Genomic DNA, 27,768 nt, shown 5'->3' with positions numbered 1-27,768 from the left:
GCACTAGAGAGTATACTACTGCTTGTGGGGTTTCTAAGTTTCTTAATGCCTGGTCCTGTTAGAGGATAGGTTTAAATTTGTTCCCTCTTTTACTCTTTATTTTTTTCTCTTGAGAAAGCTGGAGAATAGTTTCAGTACTCCTAATAGGTAAAAGATTTGTGTCCTTCCAAGCATATTGTTTAGTATTGGAAGTCTTTTACATATTCTCAGTAGGCTGTGGTTGCCATGTTCTTTGGAGGCAAACTGTCCTCAGCTACTTTCTCATTAATCTATAAAGAGAAGGGATATTGTGGCCCAAATTTATTTTCCATCAAGAGCTTTCGGAAACCTTAGTCACCTACAAAACTTTTGTTTTCATTTTTAAATTTTAAAATATTGGAGGCTAGAAGTGGGGGGGGGGGTGCACTTAGATCCTCAACATTTCAGTCTCAAACAGCATTTAGCATACTCCTTGCAATTTGTGTGTATGTATATGTGTTCTCTTTATATCTAGAGTCCTGTTCAAACATGTCTTCTATATGTACATGCAACTTTTTTTATTATAATAGTTAAAAGTGCTCACTTAAAGAAAAGTTAGAAATATAGCAAAATACATTTTAAAGGCATTCTTAATATCACCACACAGAATAGTCATGTCCTTTTTTTCATCACTTAGTTCTATGCCTAGTTTTTACATAGTAACATCATACAGTACATAAGCTTATACTGCTGTCGTTAAGAACATGGGTCTTTTTTACTTCTTAATCATTCTTTTATTGCTGGATATGTTGATTTTCTTATTATTTGATGTTGTAAAGCTGTGATGTATAGTTTCTTTTTCTGCAAAATTTTCTATGCATCTCATGATTATTTCCTAGTTGTAGATTTCCTGGGTCAGTTTTTCAGGCTCTTGTTCTGTTGCCAGTTTGTCTTCAAGAAAAGTGGGACCAAGTTTTGCTTCTGTGTGTGAGTCTCAGTCTTTGAATTAGAATAATCTTCCTAATGATAATAACCATCTAGGTGAATTTTCTTAAAGGATGGAACTGAGAATCACCTTGGCTCCTTGCCTCAATGTGTAGCTCTGTGTAAATAGTATGGAGGCACCAGGCAGAAAGGATCATTCACGTTATCTAACTGCCTTACCTTATAAATGTTCTCAGTTCATATGAAGTTAGGAAAACTTGTTTACATCTTAAAAGGATCCCTTTCTTTTTAAAATGCATTTGGATTTCTCTTTTACCATGGTTCTGAGATCCTGCCTTCTTTTTGTAGCTCATGGACATGGGCTTCACAAGGGAACATGCCATGGAGGCCCTGTTGAACACCAGCACCATGGAGCAGGCCACAGAGTACCTTCTAACCCACCCTCCCCCGATCATGGGAGGAGTTGTTCGGGTGAGTTGGCTCAGGGGCTCTAATCTTTCATGGCATTGGTTTGGCTGCTGATGTGCTTTACTTCTCCATGCCGAAATTTTCTTTATATGCTAACTCTTATAGCTCTAGAATATAAGGAGCAGAAGCTTTCTGTCTCCTAGTCATGCAAATTACTGGACTTTGCAGAGGAACTCTTAAATTATGCATAATCAGAAAGTAATAGGAAGGCTCTCTTTTGTGAGATGCCAAATAGGTGGTCACATTGAAGCTCCTTTCCTATATTTAATTTTGTTGTGATTTTTCCCTCTCGTTCTCGTAAGTGACCAGGTAAGCCTAATTGAGTTTGACTCTAGAGAGCAGCATTCAGAGCCCCTTCTCTTCCTCTCTAAAGCTTAAACACAGGATGTCTGGTTCCTTACGAGTTGTGTGTGTAGTTGCTGGAATTTCTGTTGTTGCTCTTTAGGATCTGAGTATGTCTGAAGAGGACCAGATGATGAGAGCAATTGCCATGTCTCTGGGACAGGATATCCCAATGGATCAAAGGGCAGAGTCACCTGAGGTAACTAGGAAACGGGGCTTCCAAGAGGGTCTGACACATTAATCTTAGTATTTCTATGAACATTCTGCTACTACTGCAGAGTAATTGGTCGAATTAAAGTGTAAACAAAGACATGTGTGAATACTCATTCATCCCAACCTTGCCATCACTAATCTACATTACATTGACCTGAAGCTTTAAGTGAAACAGATGAAGCATTAATATTTATTGTCAAATAAGAGGCCCAAAATGTCCTTGGTAGTACCCATTAGGCCAAACTTGGCTGTCTTTATTACCTAGGAATCTAGGTAATAATTACTTCAGTTTACCATACCTGCAGAGAATGCAGCACAATGTCTACAAATGCTATTTGTGGGGGGTGATGTAGGATGATGCACATAAGTTGCCAGTGCTTTGAGGATTGGAGGTGTCCTTCCCCTGTCTTGCCTTAGCCTGTGTGGCTGCCCTCATACTCATTGCCACACTCTAACGAATGTATCACCTGCTTGAGGAGAAGGTAGAGAATATTCATATGGTAGGGCAGAAACATTTTTAGAGTCTTCTCACTTTCTTCCTTCCCTGCCTCCAGGAAGTTGCTTGCCGGAAGGAGGAGGAGGAACGGAAAGCTCGGGAAAAGCAGGAAGAGGAAGAGGCTAAATGTCTAGAGAAGTTCCAGGATGCTGATCCATTGGAGCAAGATGAACTCCACACTTTCACAGATACCATGTTGCCAGGCTGCTTTCACCTTCTTGATGAGCTCCCAGACACAGTGTACCGGGTGTGTGATCTGATCATGACAGCAATCAAACGTAATGGAGCAGACTATCGAGACATGATTCTGAAGCAAGTAGTCAATCAGGTAAGTTCTCCAGGGGCCAGAAGAGGGGAGTATGTAAAATGGTTTTCCTGCCATCTATCAAAACCTGGTTTCTTTTTTTATTTTTTTAATCAGTATCTTTGCATTTTATCTGATATGGATGTATTCTTCCTTTGAATTCTGTAGATCTAGTAATCTAGCTCTTTCTTGAGTGTTTTCCTGCAAAACATGAATTAACTGCTTCACACACAAAATATCTTTGAAAGAAAAAAACAAAGCTCTCTTTTTCTAGGTATCTCTTCTTAGATTCATCTAAAATGTCAAAAATGTCTCTCACTCTTGAGCCAAGTTAGGCCCCCTGGCCTAAATAAATGTTTTTCCCTCTCCTCCTATGCAACAACCATTTTGACAGATGAGTCCCCATCCTAATGAGTAGTTGTGACCTATTGTCTTTTTTTAAGCAGTGTTTTTCCTCATTATGAAATTAATGTATGCTAGTTGTTGAAGTAGAATAAGAAATAAATTACCCTAAATTCCCACATAGCCAGTTAGCATTTTGGTTTTATTTCCTTTACTATTTTTTATGATTTATATATTTAAATCATTGGAATCTTGTTTTATATATTTTTTTAAGTTTAGAGACAGAGGAAGAAAGTAAGTGTTGTATGTAAACATAGCTTTAGTGTATGGAAACATCACAAGAGTAAAAGGCAAACTGAATAAACCTTTTTTCTTCCCCCCGCAAGATATGACCAATGTTTAGTTATCTTTAATCTATATTAAGAGCTTATAGAAGTGATTCTAAGCAAACTAAAACCTTAATAGACAAGAGCAATTACATAAAATTCATTACAAGAAATTTTTAACATGCATACTAAAGCAAGACCAATGTTTCTAACTGGGATTTTTGTTTTCTGTTTTTAATGATAATTCTGGGGCGGGTGTAGTGAAAGATTTTAAGTTGGTAGAACCTTTGTGGGATTGACTCTATATATGCACCAGAAAATTTTTTTAAATATTCATTTTCTTTAACTTCTAATTTGGACTTCTTGTAATCTAGCCTAAGAAAATAATTTTTTAGAGGCGCTTCTTTAGTAGCATACATCTTTTGATACAGACACCCTATAGTAAATATGTTAATATTTACCCCCCTCCTTCAGTGAATGTATTAGAGGTGGAGGGAGTATTTTACAAGGTTAAGAATGTTTTGACATACCTCATCATACTCAATCTACAGTTTTTGACTTGGCCACTTTTCTGCTTTCGTAGGTGTGGGAAGCTGCTGATGTATTGATCAAAGCCGCTCTTCCCCTGACAACAAGTGACACAAAAACTGTGTCAGAGTGGATCAGTCAGATGGCCACCCTGCCCCAGGCCTCCAATTTGGCTACTAGAATCTTGCTTTTAACACTGCTTTTTGAGGTAAGATTTAGACCTTTTGGTCCTTGTGATTCATTCATCAAAGAATCATCAAACACTTACCATTTGAGACATTGAAGAAGGTAGAGAGAAATGTAGGACATGTCTGCATTTCATAGCCTACAGCTTCTAATAGACTGTAATGTACACAATTAAGTACAAAATACAGCATTCTATGCCACATGAATGGCATAAACAGTTTTATCTGAGTTCGGGGGGGGCAGTATGCATCACTTCTGGATAATGAGAGAAGGGCTTCTCAGAACAAATGTTAATGGAATTGGGTCTTAGAGGATTGGGGGATGGGGTGTAATTATAAGACGGTACTTAGAATGACTATTAGCAGTTAAGTTGTGGAATATTTTTGGCTTCTCTGAGGAAAACTAACAAGCAGCCAAAGAATGGGGTAGGATGTGGAAATTTGGTAATAGGTGTCAGATAGAATCTGACTCTTCTTTCCTACCTGGTCAGTCAGCAGATTATTTGAGGTAAAGCATGGCTTGGCCAGGACATGTTCTTGTTCCAGCCATCATAGGAATTAGGAGGCACCTAACCTTGAACAAGTGGTTCTTCATTCTTAGCTTATCATGTTTAATGGTAAAACCTGGATTTAATGGAGTAAACCCTTATAGCAACTCAGGAGTTAAGTCCAATATATGTGTCAGTCTGTGTGTCTACAGTCTCAGGGCTTTCCTTTGTGATAAAAGTGGTGATTCTTATTATATAGCACTTGTGAATAGATACTTGTGGGAAATGTTGCAAAGTACTGAATGCTGGGGGTCCCCCAAAACATTACAATATAAAGAAATCACTCATGAGCCCCCCTTTTTTAAAAAATCACAAATGACAGCCTAATATTTTTCTTCTAGTCTTTTTTTCTGTACATTTAAACAGTTGAGATCAGAGTATTTAGAAAGTTTTGTATTCTTTTCTCTCAGTATTATGTTACAAATATTTTCCCACGTCATGTATATATTATTCCATTTTTTTGAGGTCCCTTAGTTTAAATGACTACCTATTGTCGGCCATTTAAATTACTTCCAGTGATTTCCTGTTACATCAGTAACACTTTATGTAGCCCTTATAAGGGGAACCATTAAGTATGTTGCTGTGTTTAATTATTCCATCTTCCTTGGAAGATTATAAAGGTTCTCTGTAAATCAGAAGCTTTTCAACTAGTGTCGGTAACAGTTCTTAATGATATTAATGATACTAGTAACAGTTTCCATATTAAGCACATACTAATGTACCAGCCACTGTTTTGGCACAGTGTATCACAATTACCTTGGAGATAGAAATTATTCCCTTTGACCCTTGAGGAAACCAAGGCCTAGAGAATTTAAGTAACTAATCTCGGACCACATAGCTGGTAAGTGGTGGAAATGGAATTTGAATTCAACCAATTCTATTAGCGTTCGCTCTTATGTTCTATACCATGCTAATCCTTGATACTGAGTAGAAGCTGGTATTTGTTTTATTTTTTTTCCTTTGATTAATCAATCAGGAGTTGAAGCTACCTTGTGCTTGGGTGGTTGAATCTAGTGGCATCCTTAATGTCCTAATCAAACTCTTGGAAGTGGTTCAGCCCTGCCTACAGGCCGCCAAGGAACAAAAGGAGGTCCAGACCCCAAAGTGAGTGACCCTGTAATCTCTCTTGTTTTCATTTCTATTGCCCTGGGGATTTGGGCCCTCAAGCTTAGGGCTTGAATCAGGGAGTTTTCTGGGTCATGTACGGGCCAAATCTTGGATACCTTTTGTGGTTTGAAAATTGTGAGGTACCTGGTGAAATCAAGATAAATTTTCCCATGTTGTGCAGGTTTCTGGCTTGCCCAGAGTAAATCATTTCTCCTGTTTTAGATGGATCACCCCAGTGTTGCTTCTGATTGATTTCTATGAAAAGACAGCCATCTCCTCAAAAAGGAGAGCCCAAATGACTAAGGTACGTAATATGGTGTATGTGGTGAGCAGAACAGCTCAGCTTCTTGAGGCAAGAATAGACCAGAAGAGAATATGGGATAGTGGTATAAACAAAAAAATGTAAAGCTCTCTGATCAAGGCATAAATCTCTTGAGGGATCTTGATAGCTAGAGTTTTCTTTTGAATTGGGAGTTAGAATTTTTTTTTTTTTTATGGAGCTGCTGGCTAAAGGGTCTAAGAACTTACCCTGGAAGTAAATGTTAAAGAAGTGTTCTGTCTCCAGAGGAGGAGTGGCTCTTCTTTTATGTGAAGGACTGAGTGTGCAAGGATTCCTCCAAAAGCAAGTGCTCCTTATACGAAAATTATATCCGCCACATCATCTTAGTACCTTCCCAGAAACAGAAGTTTTGTTCCAGTACATCTAAAATGTTTACCTTTTGTGGAAAATAGTTGGAAACAAAAGGAAAGCAGAGCATCACAGGATAAGGGTATTTATAGAGTGTTTTGTGCCTATGGAGAGGCTCGGGAATGCGAGGGTTAAGGTATATAAAAACTTCTCTCTTGGTTTGCAAAACATTTAAAATGTCCAATATATTTCTTTTTCCTGGGTTAGCTTTAGCAATGAACACTGATGAAATTACTATTTCTTATAACAATCAACCTTGTAAGGAAGTACAATGAAACTTTGTGTTCTTGTATTTAGTACCTACAGTCCAACAACAACAACTGGCGCTGGTTTGATGACCGCTCTGGACGTTGGTGTAGTTACAGTGCAAGCAACAATAGCACTATTGATTCCGCCTGGAAATCTGGAGAGACAAGTGTGCGTTTCACAGCAGGCCGAAGAAGATACACTGTCCAGTTCACTACAATGGTGCAGGTACATGCTCACTCAATGCCATAAACTTGGTTGAAAAGAGGGGAAGGTGCTGAGTATGCCTTTCCGTTTGCTTCTTCCTGAACCAGCAGTCCTGTTATAAGAACAGTATTACCACTCCTAAATGGGGTATAGTTTTCAGAGAACTGAGTCTTCTTACAGCCATGTGTTAGGCCATGAGTCTGTGGCAATTTGATACTGTCCCACCCGGAAATGATTTTAAGTGTTCAGTCAAGGATTAGGGAGTGGTTGGGGATGGAGTCTGCTCTATTGCAAAGTTTATAATTTGCTGTAGGGTCTTGTGTATGCCACTTTCCTTCTGAGGACCCTCAGGCTTTCTCTCTGTAAATGATAGGGGTGGGATAAATTGCCAAGGTTCCTTCCTGTTACAGCATTTTGCTACAGAGTTCCAGCTCTCCCACCCCCCTTACAATTCTTTTTTCAGTAGAGATGTTTTTGTCTGCTTGAATTCCTAGGTTAATGAGGAAACAGGGAACCGGCGCCCAGTGATGCTGACACTCCTGAGGGTACCACGGCTGAATAAAAATTCTAAAAACAGCAATGGACAAGAACTAGAGAAGACATTGGAAGAAAGCAAAGAAATGGATATCAAACGTAAAGAAAATAAAGCCAATGGTATGTACTTTTAGTTGTGAATCTTTCAAGGAGTGTCTTACACAAAGCTAGTGTGCCTTTATGGCTTAAACTCTGGCCAGATTTCATCATGAGTGATTTCTTACCCATCAGATTGCTTGGTGACTTAAAGATACACAGTCCTCTTTATGTGCCTTTTCATCTGGTCTTTGAATTGGTATTTGGTCTGTTTCTCTTAATAGGACCCAAGTGTTTGACTGGTTACTTAAGAGGGAGAGGATGGGAGGAAATGTCAAGTTAACTGTCTGAACACTTACTTTCCCATTTATAGATACCCCCTTGGCCCTAGACAGTACAAATACTGAAAAGGAGACAAGCCTGGAAGAAACAAAAATTGGGGAGATCCTGATCCAGGGCCTGACAGAGGATATGGTGACTGTTTTAATCCGGGCCTGTGTGAGCATGCTAGGGGTCCCTGTGGACCCAGACACTTTGCATGCCACCCTTCGCCTCTGCCTGAGGCTCACCCGAGACCACAAATATGCCATGATGTTTGCAGAGCTGAAGAGTACCCGCATGATCTTGAATTTGACCCAGAGTTCAGGCTTCAATGGGTTTACTCCCCTGGTCACCCTTCTCTTAAGACACATTATTGAGGACCCCTGCACCCTCCGCCATACCATGGAAAAGGTGAGTCTTTCTGGTGTCCGATGCTGGTTTAGCTTTACATAATACCTTGTTCTCCTTGCTCTCAGAGCAGATAGACTTCCAATTCTTCATCAAGTATATAGCTAGGTGTTACAGATGATATGCTCTGCCCAGCAAAATTTCCCAACTGTGTGCTCAGGTGCTTGCTTAGGTATGGTAGGTCACTCATTATCCCATTGAGTGACATTTAAAAGGTACTAGAAAATACATTTTTTACCCTTAAATTTACTATAGTGATAGCTCTTATCTAGAAAGTCCTCTCTAGCAATATAGGTTTCTTGAACCAAAACTTTTTTTTTAACATCTTTATTGGAGTATAATTGCTTTACAATGGTGTGTTAGTTTCTGCTTTATAACAAAGTGAATCAGCTATACATATATCCCTATATCTCTTCCCTCTTGCCTCTCCCTCCCTCCCACCCTCCCTATCCCACCCCTCTAGGTGGTCACAAAGCACTGAGCTGATCTCCCTGTGCTATGTGGCTGCTTCCCACTAGCTACCTATTTTACATTTGGTAGTGTATATATGTCCATGCCACTCTCTCACTTCATCCCAGCTTACCCTTCCCACTCCCCGTGTCCTCCAAAACTTGTTAATAAGGAACTAGGATACCCTCTACCAAGTTCATGTTTTAAAGGTCATTCTCTTATAGGAGTACTTCACCCAAGAGCCTGTTTTCCAAACGTTGTGTTTTGGGGTTGTAAAAGTACAGTTGACTCTTTAATAACACAGGTTTGAATTGCACAGTTCCACTTATATGTAGATTTTTTTCCAATAGTAAACACTATAGTACTACCACAATCCACAGTGGGTTGAATCCACAGTTAAAGAACCTCAGATGTGGGGGGCCACTGTAAGTTATTCGTGGATTTTCGACAGCATGGAGGGTTGGTGCCCCAACCCCCATGTTGTTCAAGGGTCAGCCGTAGTAAAATTTTTGGAATGTTTATGACTGTGATAAGCTCTTTACAAATATGCATTGTGCACATGAGAAAACTGAGGTCTATTTGTTTATTTTAGGAAACATATAAAGCGGTAGAAGAAATAACAAAGCAGTTAGAAAAATAAAACCTTTATGTCATCAACTTTAAGACATCAGCAGAGGGGTTGGGGGCTAACATCTCACCAATAAGGCTTTTTCTCCACAGTACTTTTACAAACTCTTTCCTACTTCTTTCTCAGCAATCATCAGGTGAATGCTACTGACTTCACTTTCAATTTCCTCTCTTGGAACATCGTTTCCCACGTTGATATATAGTGTTGCTATTTGTATTTTTGTGCATAGCTTTGTCACATTTAAGGTCGTTTTTCTTATAAATGCTTAGAAATTGGATCAAAAGGTATATATTGTTTTTTAGCTTGCTTGCCAGAAAGGTGGTGCCACTTCATACTTCTATGCGTATATGAGTATATATCTCACATTCTTCAGACAGTTCTTCTTTAGCCAGCCTGTTTGATTTCACCTGACATGAGCAAAACCAAAAGAAGGCTGTTAAAGACAGCATGTTTAAAGCTTATACAACTTTTTAAAATGCTATGAAAAAATATAGGTTCTTTTTGGATGACAGAAAACTTTGTAAGCTTAAAGGCAATTTTATTTGGGGGTGTGGGAAACAAAGGAAGATCAGTGGCAGGTTTAACGTATCAAGTAGCAAAATGTAAATGCTTGATAATGTCCATTGCAGGTACGGGTGTGAAGAACCAGGCATACTCTTACTTTTGGTAGGAGTGGAAATTGGTGCAACCACATTGGAGGGCAATTTGGTACTGTCAGTTTAAGATATCCTTTGACCTAGAAATTCTGTGGCTAAGAATTTATCTGATAACTAAAGTCAAGTATGCCAAGTACATATACAAGAATGTTCACTGTAGAATTACTTGTATTATCAAGACTAGAGATCTGATGTCCAGCAGAGGACTGAATAAACGATGGCACATAGTGGAATTACACTTTTCTGTATTTAAAAAATGGGAGTTATTTTACGATTGCAGCCTGGCAGGCAAGATGTAGAAGTTGTTAGGCTAAACTGAAGAGCATGACAAATTTGGTAAGAAAAGCATTGAGTCCAAAAGATTTTTACCTTTATGAACATAATTCACAAAGCAATAGATCGTGGAAAATAGAGTGGAACTATTTTCTTTATACTTTCCTATACTTTCCATGATTTAACAAGTCATTTTATGAGAACAAAAGCATGATAATGTCTAAGCCCCGTGGTATCAAAGCAAACAGTCCATAAGTAGTTTGATATCTCCTGGCTGTCATTATCCAAGACTGATTATTGACTTTGAAACATAAAGAAAGCATTTAATTTTGTTCTTATACACTAAGTGGATGTCAGTATTACATATTTTTAGAGTTTGAACCATTCTGGTTTAAAATCGGGATGGCATTTGGGAAGGCTAGGAGCTGGCACTTAAATTTGGGAGCCATAATCTGGATGATCAATGATCTGTATAAGTTACCCATTTTATATAAAGGTCACGTATCATCTAGTCTAATAGTTGATAATTTTGGGGGTATGCTGAATGCTGTAACTTTTTTGTAAGCCACATTTTTGAATTGGGAAGGAATAGGACTTGAAAGACCAAGTGTATCTTTCTCCCAAAGATCAAAGGCTGTCATCCACTGTCTTGAGGCAGAACTTGGTTGGTATTTTAATCCTTGGTAGCTCTTCCTTGAATGCTGTTGTGTTTTAGAAAGTGGTCTTTAATCAGCAGTGTTCTCCCTTTCTTTACTAGGTTGTTCGCTCAGCAGCTACAAGTGGAGCTGGTAGCACTACCTCTGGTGTTGTATCTGGCAGCCTCGGCTCTCGGGAGATCAACTACATCCTTCGTGTCCTTGGGCCAGCCGCATGCCGCAATCCAGACATTTTCACAGAAGTGGCCAACTGCTGTATCCGCATTGCCCTTCCAGCCCCTCGAGGCTCAGGAACTGGTAAGTTTACCCTTCTCTTAGCCTTTGAGACATTGAGGTCTGTGGCTTAGTATAACTCCAAAAATTTTCTGTGAGGAAGCCTATAACTTAGAAAACCTCCTTAGGCAAGCATTGGGACATTGGCTGGTTCATCAAGTGGGTCAATTCAAGGGTAGTTCAGTAGCTTCTCTGGTCCTTGCCCTGTGGTAATTCCTGCCAGAGATTCCAAGGGCTCATTCAGTCTAGTCCTTGCCTTCAAATAACTTAGCTTGATGTGACAATAATGAATGTAAACAGTGAATGGTTTACAGATAGAGTGATAATTGAGGGACAAATGGACATGTGACTTACGTGATACAGTAGGAAGAATCACAGTGTATTCTTGCCAAAAATGTTTGACCTATAATTATGAGGAAACAATTAGATAAGTACAAATTGTGAGACATTCCATAAAAAAACTGACCTAGACTCTTCCAAAATAATGTCGTGAAAGGGGAAAATGCAAGGATCTCCTAGATAAAAGGAGATGAGAGAAAAGCACCAACCTTGATGGGGTGCTGAATCTAGATAAAGGAGATTTGGAGAAGTTAGAACAGTTACTATATATTAGATAGTATAATTGTATCTGTGTTAAATTTCTTGGGTATTATGGTATTCTGGCTATGTAGAAAAATATCCTTGATCTTAGATGCAGGTAGACATATTTAGGGGTGGACAAATGGTGATTCTAGATGAAAAGTATATGGATTTTTTTGTACTAACGTTTCAACTTTTCTGTGGGGTCGTGGGGCTTTGGGGGTTTTTTTGTTTGTTGGTTTGTTTTTTAAATTAAAAGTTGGGAAAGGGGGCTTCCCTGGTGGTGCAGTGGTTGAGAGTCCACCTGCCGATGCAGGGGACCACGGGTTCGTGCCCCGGTCCGGGAAGATCCCACATGCCGCGGAGTGGCTGGGCCCGTGAGCCATGGCCACTGAGCCTGCGTGTCCGGAGCCTGTGCTCTGCAATGGAAGAGGCCACGACAGTGAGAGGCTCGCGTACCGCAAAAAAAAAAAAAAAAAAGTTGGGAAAGGGACTACTTATTTTGGCAGCCCCACCCTGGCTCTGTGCTGGGCATTTCTCATGTATGGTCTCCTTTTATCCTCAAATTTTCAAGAATGAGAAAATTGAGGTTTGTTGAAATAATTTGGCCATGATCTTATAACAGAACTGGATTTCAAAACCAAGTGTCCCCAACTCCAAAGCCTATACTCTTTTTTTACTATTTGATATTGCTGTATGAAATCCTGTGGGATTTAGGGAAGGTAAAAGCCAGATTTTCTAGTAGACTACTTGAACATTGTTTGGAAGTGGCCCCCCGCTTCTGAGTCTTTATCAGTAACCAAATGTAGGTACCCGTTCATTATTAACTAATTTTTCCCTGTCTCACTTTGGCTTAGCTTCAGATGATGAATTTGAGAATCTTAGAATTAAAGGCCCTAATGCTGTACAGCTGGTGAAGACAACCCCTTTGAAGCCCTCACCTCTGCCTGTCATTCCTGATACTATCAAGGAAGTGATCTATGACATGCTAAATGCCTTGGCTGCATACCATGCTCCAGAGGAAGGTATGTAACTAGCCCACCTGAGGAGGCTGGGCACTTTGTTTAGGTCACTTCAGCTAACTCATGGCTTAGTGAGTACTCAAGTATTTGCCCACTCTCTGGGAATCAAGATGAATAAGACACATAGCCACTTCTCTGAAGAAGTTAATAGTCATACAGTATGAATGATAAGGATAAGGAGAGTGCCAGAATCTTTTGTATGAGAGTACATCCCATACAGAGGGAAGAATGAACAAAGATTAAAAAGGAGAGGGCTTCCCTGGTGGCGCAGTGGTTGAGAGTCCGCCTGCTGATGCAGGGGACACGGGTTCGTGCCCCGGTCCGGGAGGATCCCACGTGCCGCGGAGCGGCTGGGCCCGTGGGCCATGGCCACTGGGCCTGCGTGTCCGGAGCCTGTGCTCCGCAACAGGAGAGGCCCGCGTACCGCAAAAAAAAAAAAAAAGGAGATAATAAGTGGGTTGAGCAGGTTGAAAATAGAATACCAAGAAGTCTCCAATGTTTTCACTCTCAGAAACAAAACATAGTTGTTGCCCAAAGATCTGGGAACAATATTAGAAGGTGTGGCTAGGCTTCCTGACCTCTGAGACCACCATCCCTATCTTTTGTCCTTAGTTAAGGTGCTGCTTTTAAGTATTGGGAAAGTCATGAATGAATTGCCTGGAACTCAAGTTCCATTCCAGTCAGATCCTTCTGGATTTTATTCAGGACATACTTATTTGATAGGTCCCACAGAATTGCCAAAAGTTGATGAACAGTGCATTTAACAAGTCAAGAAAATCTGAGTCTTTACTTTAGTGCTTTTCATCCATACATCACTCTAATCCTTATAGAGCTCCTTGCTTTACCCCACTTCCTAAACCCTCCTCCCCCCCAAAATAATAATAATAATAATTTAGCTATATATAGCAACCATTTATTGACCTCTCACTGTACTAGGCAAAATGTCAGGTATGTTCATTTAAGCTTAGTAGTGACAACTAAGGACAGTGAGGAGAGTAAATTGCCTGTGGTCACAAAACTAGTTATAGAATGAGGCTTTCAACCATGCTCTCTCTACATTTCTCATTCTTAAATCAAAGCCTAGCAATATTACCTTGTAAACACTTGTAGCAACTTGGAGCAAAATTGACCAGGCTACCAGATGGTCATTAACATTGCACAGTCTAAAGAGTTTTGTTTTTATTTTTCTAGCAGACAAATCTGATCCTAAACCTGGGGGTATGACTCAAGAGGTTGGCCAGCTCCTGCAAGACATGGGTGATGATGTATACCAGCAGTACCGGTCACTTACCCGTCAGAGCAGTGACTTTGACACACAGCCAGGATTTTCCATTAATGTAAGTCAGCTCCAGCCTTCTATCTGCCTTCTCCCTTTTCAGTACCTACTACGGGATATAGGGTTATGCCAGGGATATTTCAAAGGTATTAATTTTGATGTATCTATAAATTATCTGTTGCCTAAAAATGAAGATCGGGTTGTCCCTGGGATTTTCTTTTTTCTCCTTGGATTAGAAATGTTTCTTTAATTCATTTTTCATTCTCATCTTCCCCCGTTCCCTTTCCCCTCAAGCTTCCAGTCGCTGTTTATAATGATGGCTTCCCACGGATTATAGTATACAGAAGGAAAAGGTGGTTAAAAGATAAAGAGAGTCTATAACATTTACAGCCAGTACCCTGAAAAGGAGTCCTGCCATTTGGGGACAACTCTCTTTGAAATTAATAATGGCTCAGGAGTTTTCTTCCTCCATAGAGTCAGGTCTTTGCTGCAGATGGTGCCTCCACTGAGACTTCCACATCTGGGACAGCCCAAGGAGAAGGTAATGGTTTGCTTTTCTCTTTTGTTCTTATTTCTTGAGAAGACAGCTTGAAGAAACGGAGTGTCCTGGGCAGACAGTAGGGGAATACAGGCATAATTGTCACGTTTACTTGCGTAAGTGAACTTTCTCGGGGGTGAGCTCAGTGTTCTGTAAACAAAAGGTCCATCCCAGTTATCTGAGACCAGATTAGGTCTTTATATTCTTCAGGAATTCAGGAATACATGCAGATCTCCTTAGAGCTAGCAGCTCAGGACTGTAGGCCCCATTGCTACCAGCTCTAGAAATTACAGTGCTTTCTTTAGGGTCTTTAGAAGACTGCCATTTGATTTCCCCCAGTGAGAGCTGGTGCTATAGGCACAACAGTGATGTTAAAGAGTGTCCATTAATGACCCAGAGCCAAGTAAATCAAAGACCCTGGGCCCAAAAGCCAGCTTTCTATATCAACATTTCACGCGTGCCTACGTTTTCTTATTGGGATCTATTCCATTTCATAGTATATGGCATCCTGGCCCTGCACCCACTCCTCATTATATGCTAAAGTTAATGGAACTTGCCATTAAAAAGAATGAAATTTTCAGCAACATGGATGGGCTTCGAGGGCATTATGCTAAGTGAAATAAGTCAGACAGAGAAAGACAAATACTGTATGGTATCACTTATACATGGAATCTAAAAAAATAAACTAGTAGGACTTTGCTGGTGGTGCAGTGGTTAAGAATCCTCCTGCCAGTGTGGGGGACATGGGTTTGATCCCTGGTCCAGGAAGATCCCACATGTCGCAGAGCAACTAAGCCCATGTACCACAACTACTGAGCTTGCACTCTAGAGCCCGCGAGCCGCAACTGCTGAGCTTGCACACCACAACTACTAAAGCCTGCACGCCGCAACTACTGAGCCTGCGTGCCTAGAGCCCGTGCTCCACAACAAGAGAAGCCACCGCAATGAGAAGCCTATGCACCACAACAAAGAGTAGACACCACTCGCCGTAACTATAGAAAACCTGCGTGCAGCAATGAAGACCCAATGCAGCCAAAAAATAAATTTTTAAATATATGTGTATATCTTTTAAAAACTAGTAAATATAACAAAAGAGGCAGACTCAACAGATACAGAGAACAAACTAGTGGTTACCAGTGGGGAGAAGGAAGAGGGGAGGGATGGTATAGGGGGTAGAGGATTAAGAAGTACAAACTATTAGCTATAAAATAAGCTACAAGGATATATTGTACAACATGGGGAATATAGAATAAATAAAGTTAATGGAACTGTGACTTAACTAACCCAGTAGTGGTTGCTGTGGTAACATCCTTTAGTTCTACTCTTTAAACCTCTCCGTATATTTCTTTTGGTAGCTTCCATGCTAGCTTATAGAACTTTGGTGCCAGTGACACTATTCTGGCTACAAGATTTATATGGTGGATTCTTACTTTCTAGCAGTTTCAACAGAGCCCATTGGCTACTTGCCAAGAATTAGAGAAACGTCATGTGGAAGCAATTCTAATGAGACCTTTCAAGAGCTCCTTCTCCTTGACAGGAAGGATCTTTGAAATCTAAGTTGAGATGTACTTAATGCCAGTTTAGTCCCTGGAGGATAAGCTTAAAAGGCTAATAATTAGTAAAATACTGGTTAACTCATTTTGGTGGACTTACTGCTCATATGTAGTGTATAGTATGGGTGATGGTAGTATCATTCAAGGGAAGCATCATTGCCCACTATGTGGCAGACTATAGTTGACACCAAAATGAATCAGATTCATTCCCTGCACTTAAAGAATTTTGTCTAGTGAGGGTGACATGCAGTGCTTTTAGTACAAGATAACTGCTGGAATGGAGGCGTGCTGGGATAAGATATAGTGGGCACATGATAATGATAGCATGTCAGTATGCCTGGATGAAGCAGGAAAGCATTTATAGAGGAGATCATCTTTTGAGCTTAGCTAGATTAAGTAAATGTGTGCCACACAGACATGTGGGAAGAAGAGGTAAAAGTGTATACAAGGCATGTTTGGAGAACTACTATTAGTACAGTATTTCTGGAACATAAAATGTATAAGAGGAGGGAAATGGCGGAAGATGTGTGAACAGTTGGGTAAAGCCTGTCTGTTGTAACTATATCTGTAGAGCACATCTGAGACCTGTGTCATAGTAGCTATCTGTCTTTCCACTGCAGTAGGAGGAGGGCATTCAGTTTGTACTAGTGGCCTGAAGTTTCCTTTCCACCTAAGACTTGATTTTGCCAATATTCCAGTGTGGAATTGAACCAGTGTTTGGCTCTTTCTCAACAGCTTCAACTCCGGAGGAGTCTCGGGATGGGAAGAAAGATAAAGAAGGGGACCGGGCGTCTGAGGAAGGCAAGCAGAAAGGCAAGGGCAGCAAACCGTTAATGCCCACCTCCACTATTCTTCGGCTTCTGGCAGAGTTGGTGAGATCCTATGTTGGTATTGCTACCCTGATTGCCAACTACAGCTATACTGTGGGCCAGTCTGAGCTGATCAAAGAGGTAAGATTTCTAATTTCTGCTTAATATTTTATACTGTTATCATTTGGATACCTGCTATGTGTTGGATGTTTTGCTAGGAGCCCGTGCATGCTAACCCAGTGATGAGAGAGGCAGAGGCCTCTTAAGACACATTAAAGAGCTAGGCCTTTTTTTCCATGATGTGGAGCCATCAGGCTCATTTGCAGGGAGTGAATTGATGTAGTCTGTTAATTTGTTTTGTAGAAAATCACTTGGTCTGCCTTATTAGAGACTGCAAAAGGCAAGGTTGGAGTCAGAGAGACCAGTCAGGACGCTGATATAGTAGTCTAGGTAATACAGGACCTTGATGAAGTTGGTGGGGGAAATGAATGAGTTGAAGAGATGTTTTAACAGTAGAAATGGACGAGAGTGGATTTGGAGGATAAAGGTGAAATCAAGGACTCGAGAGATGTTTCTTGTTTTGTTTTTTTTATTCCTTTTGTTAGAAGAGGAAATGGTTTGAAGAGAAAATATAGAATTTGAGAGGTATCTGTGGATCACCTAGGTAAAGGTATCTAGGAGACAGGAGAATAAATGAAGTACACAGTATTGGAGCTTATCTTCCAGATGTACTCACACCTGTGCAAAGACACCTGATGTAACAGTATTGGTAATAAATAGAATATAAGAAAAGCCTAAATGTTCATCAGTAGAGCATGGGAAAGAATGAAGTCATATTTTATATGTCCTGATACAGAAATATCTTCAGGTTGGATTTTTCAAGTGAAAGGACACTTTAAGAAACCATATCATGTTCCCATATATGTAAAAGGGGTACCCAAGGAGGTTTTTTTCATAAAGGAGACCTTGTTTTGGAGGTCACATAGTTATTTTATGGTTAGTAAGCAGTAAAGGGTATGAGAATGGAACAGGGGCAATAATGTTGCAGACAAAGAATCTATGACAGCAGCTGCCATTTTTTAAGCTATTTTTATCTTAATGCAAGCTTTTAAAATGCATACAAAAATACACAACTCCTAAGTGATTCACCAGTTAATTTTTCTTGGATGACTACCACTAAATTCAACATTAGAAACTCCACAAAAGCTAATCCCACTCACACCTTTGCACATCTCCCCTTCCCCTTGGAAATTCCATAAGGTCACCATTATCTTGTGTTCGTGAATTGGGTTTGTGCTTTATATAAGTGGAATCTTACAGTATGTCCTGTGTCTGGCTTCTTTTGCTTAACATGTTTGCAACTACATCTTTGTGTGTAGTTTTAGTTTATTTTCATTGCTGTATAGAATTCCATTGTGTGAATGTAACACAGTCTTATCCATTCTAGTGCTTATTGACAGTTGGCTAGTTTTCCTTTTGGAAGTATTAAAAGTAGTGCTGCTACAGTCACTCTCATACAGATGTCTTGGTGAACATACATAAGTTCGTGTCTGTGTGTGTATTTATACACACACACACTCACACACGTTCATACGTAAGTTCATATATTTCTGTTGGTTGCTATGTGCCTAGGAGTGGAGTTGCTGGTCTGTTCAGCTTTAGCAACTGATAACAAGTTTTCCAGAGCAGTTGTGTCAATTTATATTATCACCAGCACAGCATATGGGTGTTTGGATTATTTCACCTCCATGCCAATACTTAGTATTCCTGTTTTTCATTTTAACCATTCTAGTAGGTTCATACTGTTATTGCATTGTGGTTAAAATTTCCCTGTCTTTATTGGCCATTTGTATATTCTTTTTTGTGAAGTGTCCAAGTCTTTTATTCTTATTTTCTACTGAGTTCTTTATATATTCTGGATATAAGCCCTTTATGGAATATGTGTATTAAGTATACATTAGACGTTTATTTCAAAGCTTATACTCATTTATGCCAGTTGTAGTTATAATAGCATACTTATGGAATAAGACACTTAATTGCAAATTTATTAAGTATCTGCTTTAATATGTGTCAAGTCACCCACTTACTGGTACTGGGTACTCATAGGTGCTTTACAGATACTATTGATAATCCTCACCTCAGCACTGCAAGGTTGTTGGTATTGCTCCCCTTAACAGAGAGAAGAGAAGGCTCAGGGAGGTCAGTAACTTGCCCAAGGCCACACTTCAGAGTAGCAAGACTAGGATTAGAGCCCAGGTCTCTGGTTTCAAATCCAGATTCCTTCCACTCAGTCATGGTTGCACGAATCCACTCAGTTGCCCAAATTGCAAGGCTTTTTTTTTTTTTTTTTCAGTTTTTACTGGTAATGTTACACTTTTTTTCAGAAAACTGTTTTAACTTTGTATTTTATTCACTACTGGGAAATTTTTATTTCTAATAGTTAACAGGGTCACCTTATCTTATTACCCAGAGCCTAGAATTCTTCAATGCATTTTTTTAAAATATTTATTTATTTATTTGGCTGCACCGGGTCTTTGTTGCAGCACACGGGCTCTTTTAGTTGCAGCATGTGGGCTCTTGGTTGCAGCATGCAGGATCTAGTTCCCTGACCAGGGCTCAAACCCAGGCCCCCTGCATTGGGAGCTCGGAGTCTTAACCACTTGACCACCAGGGAGGTCCCTTCAATGCATTTTTTAAATTGAGGTAAAATGCACATAAAACTAAGTATCTTAAAGTATACAGTTGAGTGGCGTAATTCATTGTCGTGCAACCATCATCTCTATCTAGTTCCAAAATCGCCCCTGCATTTTGATCCAAAATCTACTTGAATGACAACAGAACTAAGTTTCTTTCTAAGATAAAGAATTATCAGGGCAGAAATCATTTTTAGAGGGGGAGGGAAAGTCTGACGTAATTTCCTTCCCTGTTATTGGGCCTTTTTTGATATTTTAAGTAACCCTGCATTAACTATTTCTGCATATCCATATCTGTGACTGTGCTGTGTGTTTCTCATTCAACCCCTGCCAATTTTTAGCCCAGGGTCCTGGGCACATTGTAGGTTTCAGTAAATACTACAATTTAATTAGAAACTGGAGTAATTGTAGCACTGAATTAGGGATCAAGGTTTGAATCATCGCCATTGACTTAAGTTCTTTGGCGAGCCACATTCTTTAGGCCTCAGATTAATGAAGATGTGTAAGCTTGTGAAAAATGAATGGAATTTGGAAGCATAAACTCGAGATTTGTTACTCACTTGGCTTGCACCTTTAAGTCTTGGTTTTTTTGTCTATAAAGTGGGTCTGATAATCATTGACTGGATGACTCCAAGGATCAGTTCTGTATGCATGTACCTTGTTGATGTGCAAACAGTATGGCGTAACTGTGCTTGTGAGTAAATGTCACGATTAATGACTTTTCAGGACTGCAGTGTGCTAGCTTTTGTCCTGGACCACCTCCTCCCACATACCCAGAATGCAGAAGACAAGGATACACCTGCCCTGGCCCGCCTATTCCTCGCAAGCCTGGCTGCCGCAGGGAGTGGCACAGATGCCCAGGTGGCCCTTGTGAATGAAGTAAAAGCAGCCCTGGGAAGGGCACTGGCTATGGCTGAGAGTACAGAGAAACATGCCAGGTAAAATCAATGCCTGACTTAGTGCTACGTGCCTGACTTAGTGCTAATAACCAGTAGCATCCCCTAACTTCATTCTTGTCCCATGGATTCCTTGCATTTGAACAAGAGTTCTGGTCATACTGACACTGTACATTCTCTGGTTCTCTCAGATAGTTCTAGTGCTACCAAATACCCAAAGCACTAATGACACTTGGAGGAGGTGGGTAAACGGCTTAGAGAAAACAAAGGGATGTTTTCATTATATTTCTAGGGTCTTCAAGTAAGAAGTTGAGGGGGTTATTCAACTTTACTTTTTCACATTATGTTTAAAGAAAATGAAGAATGCCTCCACCCAGGGAGTGAGTTCTTTCTTACCTGTTTAGATGTTACTTCCAGAAGGAAACACAGAAGAAACCAGGAGGGTTATCTGAGGCAAGTTAGTGAAGACATAGCCTAAGAATGGGCTGTATTCACATGATAGAGATGTCAAACTTCTCTCCTAGGCTTCAGGCAGTGATGTGTATCATCAGTACTATCATGGAGTCCTGCCCCTCCACCTCCAGTTTCTACAGCAGTGCAACAGCCAAGACCCAACACAATGGCATGAACAACATCATTCGACTCTTCCTGAAGAAGGGACTGGTTAATGACCTGGCCAGAGTGCCTCACAGCCTGGACCTGTCCAGGTAAAATTATTCCTGACCTCCAGCACCAGGCTTTTGCCCTCTTCTTAATCGTGCTTCATACTTGTCCATTTGCCTAGTATTTCATGTATCCTTGCCAGATAAGTAATTAGCAGCCAGTGTGATAGGAAGAGTTTGGATGTAGGCGGGAACCTGAGTTCTTAGTATTGTTGCTTTTAAGCAAGGCACTTTCCTTTCTTTGGGCCTTAGTTCTCTCATTTGCCGCAAACTCATGAGTTGGTCTGTATCAGTTTTTTCCCAAGCTTCCCCCCTCTTAATTATTGTAAGATTATTATGGACCTTGTATTACATCTGGTTATGTCCTCTGAGTCTCTGTTATTCTAATACAGGTCCTTAATTTTTTTAATCTTCATTTTATTGCTGTTGTTCATGAACGAATTTATTGAAGTGATCAGACCTGTAGAATGTTTTCCTAGATTTGGTCCAGTTGGTTCCACGCAGTGTAGTTTAACTTGTTGCTTTTACTCCCTGTTTGCTGTAAGCTTAGAGGTAGAGGCTTAATGGAGCAATTTAAACATTATTTGGCTAGGATATATCATAGATGATTATGTACATTTCATATTGTATCATGGGGAAATGCATCTCTTTGAACTACCATTAATCATGATAAGATTGACCACTAGGGTAGAGTGATAATCATCATTGTACTGTTATATTTTCCTCCTTACCAGAAAATAACAGTGTTATTACTTCAGCACTGTACAAATGTCTAGTTCCCTATCAACCATATACCTAATTAATGGTCTTAACACCAGTTGATAATCCTTGCCTGTGTCTTTTAATTTCTTAGAGGGTTATCGATGACAACTTTGTAATTTCTGTCATTCCTTCTACATTATTAGCTGCTATATTTCTGTGATTCTAGCTCCAGTTCAAGAGGGAAAGTTGGTTACCCTATAATACAGTTCCTACTAAAAAGCCAGGATAAAAACTTAATTTTTTCCCTTCAGTCACCAGTTTTCAGAGTAAAGTCAAAAATGGATTAAACTCCACCTCAAATACGAGCTCTGGCTTTCTATTTTCTGTGTAGTATTATGGACTCATGAATTTTCCTTGATTTTTAAAATCTGATTGAATTACTTGGATCACTACAGTTATCCTTCTTTTCATGCTCATCCTTCATGTTCTTTTTCATTACACCTTTGGGCTTATGGGACCTCTTCAAACTGACTTCTTTGTTCTTTTGATAGCAACCTCATCAGTTTTTTTAAATGTTTAAAAATTTTGAGCTCACAGTATAATGAGCACTGTATGTCTCACCTAGATTAACCAGTGGTTAGCATTCTGTCCTATTTGCCTTAGTTCCCCCCCTCCTCTTTTCGTGAGGTAAATCATTTGAAATTTGTTATAAATGTGATGCTTAACCTCTGAATACTTCAGCATGTGTCTCCTAAGAACAAACATTCCATTACATAGCTAAAATACCGTCATCACCTCTAAGAAGCTTACCATTAATATAATAATACTCACTATGTACTTCATATTCATCTATCTCCAATTATTCCAAGAATGTCTTTATATCCCGGGGGAGAGTGTGTTGATCCAGGATCCAGAGAGCATCATTCATTGCATTTGATTGCCACATGTCTCTTATTTTTTTGACATTTGACTGTTTTGAAGAGTCCAGAAGGTCGAATGTCTTATAGAACATCCCATAGTCTGGATTTGTCTAATTGCTTCCTTATGGTTAGGTTCAGGGTAAATTTTTTTTGGCAAGAATACTACATAGGTGATGTTTGCCTTTCTCAGTGCATCACATCAGGAGACGCATAATGCCACTTGGTCCCATTATTGGGTGATGCTAAGTTTGATCACATAGTTAATGGTTAGAGTTCCACTTTGTATTAACAAATTATCCGTGAGGTGATGCTTTAAGTTCACGTGAAGATCACGTGAATATCCTATGCCCTGAAGATTTTTAACTCAGTAGTTTTAGCATTCACTAGTGGTCTTTACCTAGATCACTTAACATTGCTGGTTGCAGTGATAGTTTTCTGATTCTCTCATTCCTGTTTATTAGCTGGCATTCTTATATAAAGAAGACCTTTTTCTGCCTGCATTTGTACCTCTGTGGCTGCAGATTATATTTAATGTGTTATAATCTATTACCATCATTATTCTTTTTGATGCTAAGGTTTGGCCTGTGGTAATGACCCCATTAATTCTTTAAAGCCTTCTTGCTTTTGAAGGCCTTCTGTCACAAGATGTCTCAGGCTCACCTTATACCTTCCATGTCCCATTCCTGGGATCAGTTGTTACTCTGATGAGCCTTGGTCCCTTTTAGTATGGATTTCTGTGCTCAGTTCATCTCTGTATCTTCCTTTATCTCAGTCCCAACATGGCCAACACAGTCAATGCTGCTCTGAAGCCTTTGGAAACACTTTCCCGGATTGTGAACCAGCCCAGTAGCCTTTTTGGCAGCAAGAGTGCTTCTAGCAAGAGCAAGTCTGAGCAGGATGCCCAAGGAGCTGCTCAGGACTCTAATAGCAACCAACAGGACCCAGGTAGGGAATCAGCCAATGGACTGGAGAGCTGGCCGGGTGGGTGTAGTTATTTTATGGGCATGGCATCACAACTGTTCTAGCTTGGTATTGTTTCCCTGGGAACTTGCTGGCCTTCCACAGATCTGTCATAGTGGCGTGGGAATCTGCCCCACAAAGAATTCCTTAAAATTGCAGCCTTATTTGGCTATCCTCACACGTAGCCTTGTCTTTTCCTTTGTCACCCATTCATTTATTCTCTGAGAACTTGTAAATTTGCCCAGGGAAGGGACCTTACTGTCTTACGCTTGTCTCATGGTGCCCTGCACATAGGCACCCTTTGATTATTTTGCTGGTTGGTTGATTGTTTCAGGCGAGCCTGGGGAAGCAGAAGTGCAGGAGGAGGATCATGATGTCACTCAGACAGAGGTGGCAGATGGGGATATCATGGATGGGGAGGCTGAAACCGACTCAGTGGTGATTGCTGGGCAGCCTGAGGTGCTCAGTTCACAAGAGATGCAGGTAGGGAGGCAGATCACCCAGCATACCCCTGTTGTGGTGCTGAACCAAACCCCCAAGTGGTGTGGGTGGGTGAGTACTTTAGATCCTTGCCTAAATTCATTTGTCTATTTTGCAGAGGAGCACAGATGATAATGCTTAGTAGATGCTCAGTAAATGTGTTTGAATTGTATTAAATGAGGGGTGGGTGCAGAGCCAAGGATGCCATATACTATCTATAAAATGGAGTAGATCCCAACAAGAAAACATAGGCACGGGTGAAATGTTGATATAGAAAGCTGGCCTGAGCCCTTTGGGCCTAGGGTCTTTGATTTACTTGGTTCTGGTCATTAATGGACGCTCCTTAACATCACTGTTGTGCCTATAGCACCAGCTCTCACTGGGGCATTCAAATGGCAGTCTTCTACAGACCCTAAAGAAAGCATTGTAATTTCTGGAGCTGGTAGCAGTGGTAAGAAATGGGGCCTACAGTCCTGAGCTGCTAGCTCTAAGGAGATCTGCGTGTATTCCTGAATTCCTGAAGAGTATAAAGACTTAATCTGGTCTCAGATACCTGGGATGGACCCATTTGAAGGGCAGTCTGAGTGTGGATTGGCAGCATGTGGTAGTTGCTGTGCTCTTAGCACCAAGTGTGTGGTGTTTCTGTAACATCCTCTGTCACATATTATCCTAGAAATATATGCTCCCTTGCTGGCTTTTTTTAGGGTTGAGCACCAGCACAATGATAGACTTGTGTGCATCCATATATATGTTCTATTTCTCTCCAGGTTGAGAATGAGCTGGAGGACCTGATAGATGAGTTGCTTGAGAGGGATGGCGGATCTGGGAACAGTACAATTATAGGTGAGAGCCCCAGAACTGAGTATAGCCTCTTCCTTTGCCTCAGTCTCTCTCGGGAGGACCCTTTTTCTCATCATCTGCTTGCTCAGCTCTGCCTAAGGGCTCATAGCCAGCCTAGATTGCTGCTTGTCTTGATGTTGACAGTCTTACAGATGAGAAATTCACAAGCCATCTACAGACCTGTGGCTGGTCTGAAGTGTTGCCTGTGTGGGGGAGGTGGAGGGGGTGGCCATCAGTATAGATAATACATCAGGCACATCATGGAGGCCTAGAGGAGGCTATAGGCACATCAAGAGTGTTTATTCATGGAGGCCTAGAGGAGGCTATGGAGGCTGTAGGGTGAGAAAGTACTTTCCTTTCAGTTCTTCAGTGAATCCAGGAGCTTTCTGCCTCTAAGTCTCAGTAGTGTAAAAAGAGTGATCATTCCCTAAGGATCTTTTACAACTTTTACAGCTGAGTTGTAAAAAAGTTGCTTTTTACAACTCAGGAAAAACAGCAAAGGTACTCTACTGTCACCTGGCTCCAAGGGTATATGTTACTTGTTTTTATTTTATTGATGAAGAAAATCAAAGGATAAACAGAAGTAAACATGTATTCTTAAACTTGACAAGGCTTTTTCACACCCATTATCCTCTGTGGTTTCACAGTTAGTGGGATTGGCAGGGCAGATGTGATCATCCCATTTTACGTATGAGGAAACTGAGACTCAGACAGGTAAAGTGACTGGCCAAGCTCACCTAGCTAGTCAACAGCAGAGACACCAGGTCTTCCTCATCCAGAAAAATAGTGGATATCTGCTGGGTGTACATAGCTACTTTAGGCCCACCCAATCTGGAAAGGGAAGTCCTCTGTTGTTCAGTGAAGGCTCTGCTCTGTAACCTTCAGTGAGCAGAAGTGGAGAGGATGAATCACAAGAGGACGTGCTGATGGATGAAGCTCCTTCCAACCTCAGCCAAGCTTCCACCTTGCAGGCCAACCGAGAAGGTGAGAGTGCCGAGGCCGGAAAGGCCTCCCTTCTTGCCCTGCACGTCTGACAGACACTATACTAGGGTTTTCCTGGAGGCAGCTGCCCACATGTGCAGAATAAGGAAGCATCTGTCTGCATGCGCTGACATACACCATCCACTTTATCCTCAGCCAGTTTTTCAAATAACATGTTAACTACTGCTTGCCCAAAAGTTTGTCACTTCTTACTTGGTTCGCTTTCTTCTCACCCACCTGCTATCATCGCTCCAGATTCCTTCTTACCAACAGGATGCAGTCAGTAGCAAAGTAGGGCTGGAAAGGCAAGGGGGCACCAACAGACTTGGCCAAGTCCTAGACCATGGCTCCTCAAGCACCACCCTATAGCCAGCCTCCACATTCAGCCGCATGGCTCAGCATATTGATGCATTGGTTGGCACTCTCAGGAAATCGGGGCTGGCTCACTAAGTCTGTACATCACCCCAGATCTGGTTCTTCCTCTCCTAGAGTCAAATACCCCATCGCCTTCCCACTCAATCTGCTGGCCTGCACAGTAGCCTGTTTTCTAGCTACTCAGTATAGTCCTCCAATGTGCTCCCTTTGTTTTAGATTCCATGAATATCCTGGACCCTGAGGATGAGGAGGAGCACACTCAGGAAGAGGACAGCAGTGGCAGTAACGAGGATGAGGATGATAGTCAGGATGAAGAGGAGGAGGAGGAGGAAGATGAGGAAGATGATCAGGTGAGGGGGGACTGTGTTTTGGGTTGGTTCAGACATCCTCTTCCATGGGAACACACAGCTGGAGAAAACCAACAGTCTGGGTTGCTAGCCTCAGCGCCTCCCTCCCTCATGTGCAAATGTGGCCATGACACCAGACTTCAGAAAATCCTTACCTCCAGCAATTCTCCATCTCCTATTTTCCCCTTAAGGAGGATGATGAAGGTGAAGAGGGAGATGAAGACGATGACGACGATGGCTCTGAAATGGAATTGGATGAGGATTACCCTGATATGAACGCTTCTCCCTTGGTCCGATTTGAGCGCTTTGACCGGGAGGATGATCTCATCATTGAGTTTGACAACATGTTCTCCAGTGCTAGTAAGACACAGGGGCTCAGCTGGGTTTTATCTCTTGCTTCTTATACCCTGAACTAGAGCAGCTATCAATCTGATACAGAAAGCACCTCTTTTCTTATGCCAACTTCCTGGGGCAAGGGATATCTGAATCCATCTCTCTCAGTAAGTGTATACCTAGAAGGAGGAACTGTGAGAGGCTCCTTTTGTTCTCTCCACCTCAGTAAATAGGCAGCCAGCCATTTTAGAGCCTGGACAACTTGATGATTTGCTTGAATTAAAAAAAAAGTGAGACCAAGGCTGACTGCATCAGGCACCCTTGTGTACGCTACAGTGATAGGGCAATCACTAATCCTTATGTCTGTAACACTGGATCTTGAGAGTTTGGGTAGACACCTTTGAGCTTGGCATTGGGGAGTAGATTTGAACACATTCACTCTGTTCATCAAAAATGCATCTTTTCGGAGGAGAGAGTGAATCTCTTCTCTCTTCCCCCGTCAACGTCAGAGTTCCCTTTTAGCATCCAGTTCTTAAAACCAAGCTGTCTTGAGAAGGCAGGTCTTTACTCCCAAATCACAAGCATGATATAGCAGAAAACACTGAACTGTTCTGGTCTGTTGTCTTGGCCAAGTAGTCTCTTACCTCTTTGAGCCTCAGTTTGT

General features: G+C 40.9%; 1 protein-coding gene across 1 annotated transcript in view; it reads left to right on the top strand.

Moving 5' to 3' along the window:
* The window catches only part of HUWE1 (HECT, UBA and WWE domain containing E3 ubiquitin protein ligase 1), a 142,873-nt gene that overhangs the window by 92,081 nt on the left and 23,024 nt on the right, over window positions 1–27,768 (top strand). Inside the window, exons 33-54 of the mRNA XM_065900835.1 lie at window positions 1,252–1,374; window positions 1,817–1,912; window positions 2,481–2,750; window positions 3,978–4,130; window positions 5,632–5,759; window positions 5,985–6,066; window positions 6,748–6,924; window positions 7,398–7,557; window positions 7,847–8,205; window positions 10,967–11,162; window positions 12,575–12,742; window positions 13,931–14,076; window positions 14,490–14,556; window positions 16,842–17,056; window positions 20,335–20,546; window positions 21,029–21,211; window positions 23,561–23,733; window positions 24,083–24,231; window positions 24,996–25,071; window positions 25,954–26,052; window positions 26,641–26,774; window positions 26,963–27,131. Coding sequence (XP_065756907.1) covers window positions 1,252–1,374; window positions 1,817–1,912; window positions 2,481–2,750; window positions 3,978–4,130; window positions 5,632–5,759; window positions 5,985–6,066; window positions 6,748–6,924; window positions 7,398–7,557; window positions 7,847–8,205; window positions 10,967–11,162; window positions 12,575–12,742; window positions 13,931–14,076; window positions 14,490–14,556; window positions 16,842–17,056; window positions 20,335–20,546; window positions 21,029–21,211; window positions 23,561–23,733; window positions 24,083–24,231; window positions 24,996–25,071; window positions 25,954–26,052; window positions 26,641–26,774; window positions 26,963–27,131 — 3,535 coding nt within the window. The remainder of the gene's footprint in view (window positions 1–1,251; window positions 1,375–1,816; window positions 1,913–2,480; window positions 2,751–3,977; window positions 4,131–5,631; window positions 5,760–5,984; window positions 6,067–6,747; window positions 6,925–7,397; window positions 7,558–7,846; window positions 8,206–10,966; window positions 11,163–12,574; window positions 12,743–13,930; window positions 14,077–14,489; window positions 14,557–16,841; window positions 17,057–20,334; window positions 20,547–21,028; window positions 21,212–23,560; window positions 23,734–24,082; window positions 24,232–24,995; window positions 25,072–25,953; window positions 26,053–26,640; window positions 26,775–26,962; window positions 27,132–27,768) is intronic.

Source organism: Phocoena phocoena, chromosome X, assembly GCF_963924675.1.
Source record: "Phocoena phocoena chromosome X, mPhoPho1.1, whole genome shotgun sequence".
Classification (NCBI taxonomy): Eukaryota; Metazoa; Chordata; class Mammalia; order Artiodactyla; family Phocoenidae; genus Phocoena; species Phocoena phocoena.
The sequence above is the reverse complement of the archived record's forward strand: the minus strand, read 5'-3'. Positions and strand labels throughout refer to the sequence as shown.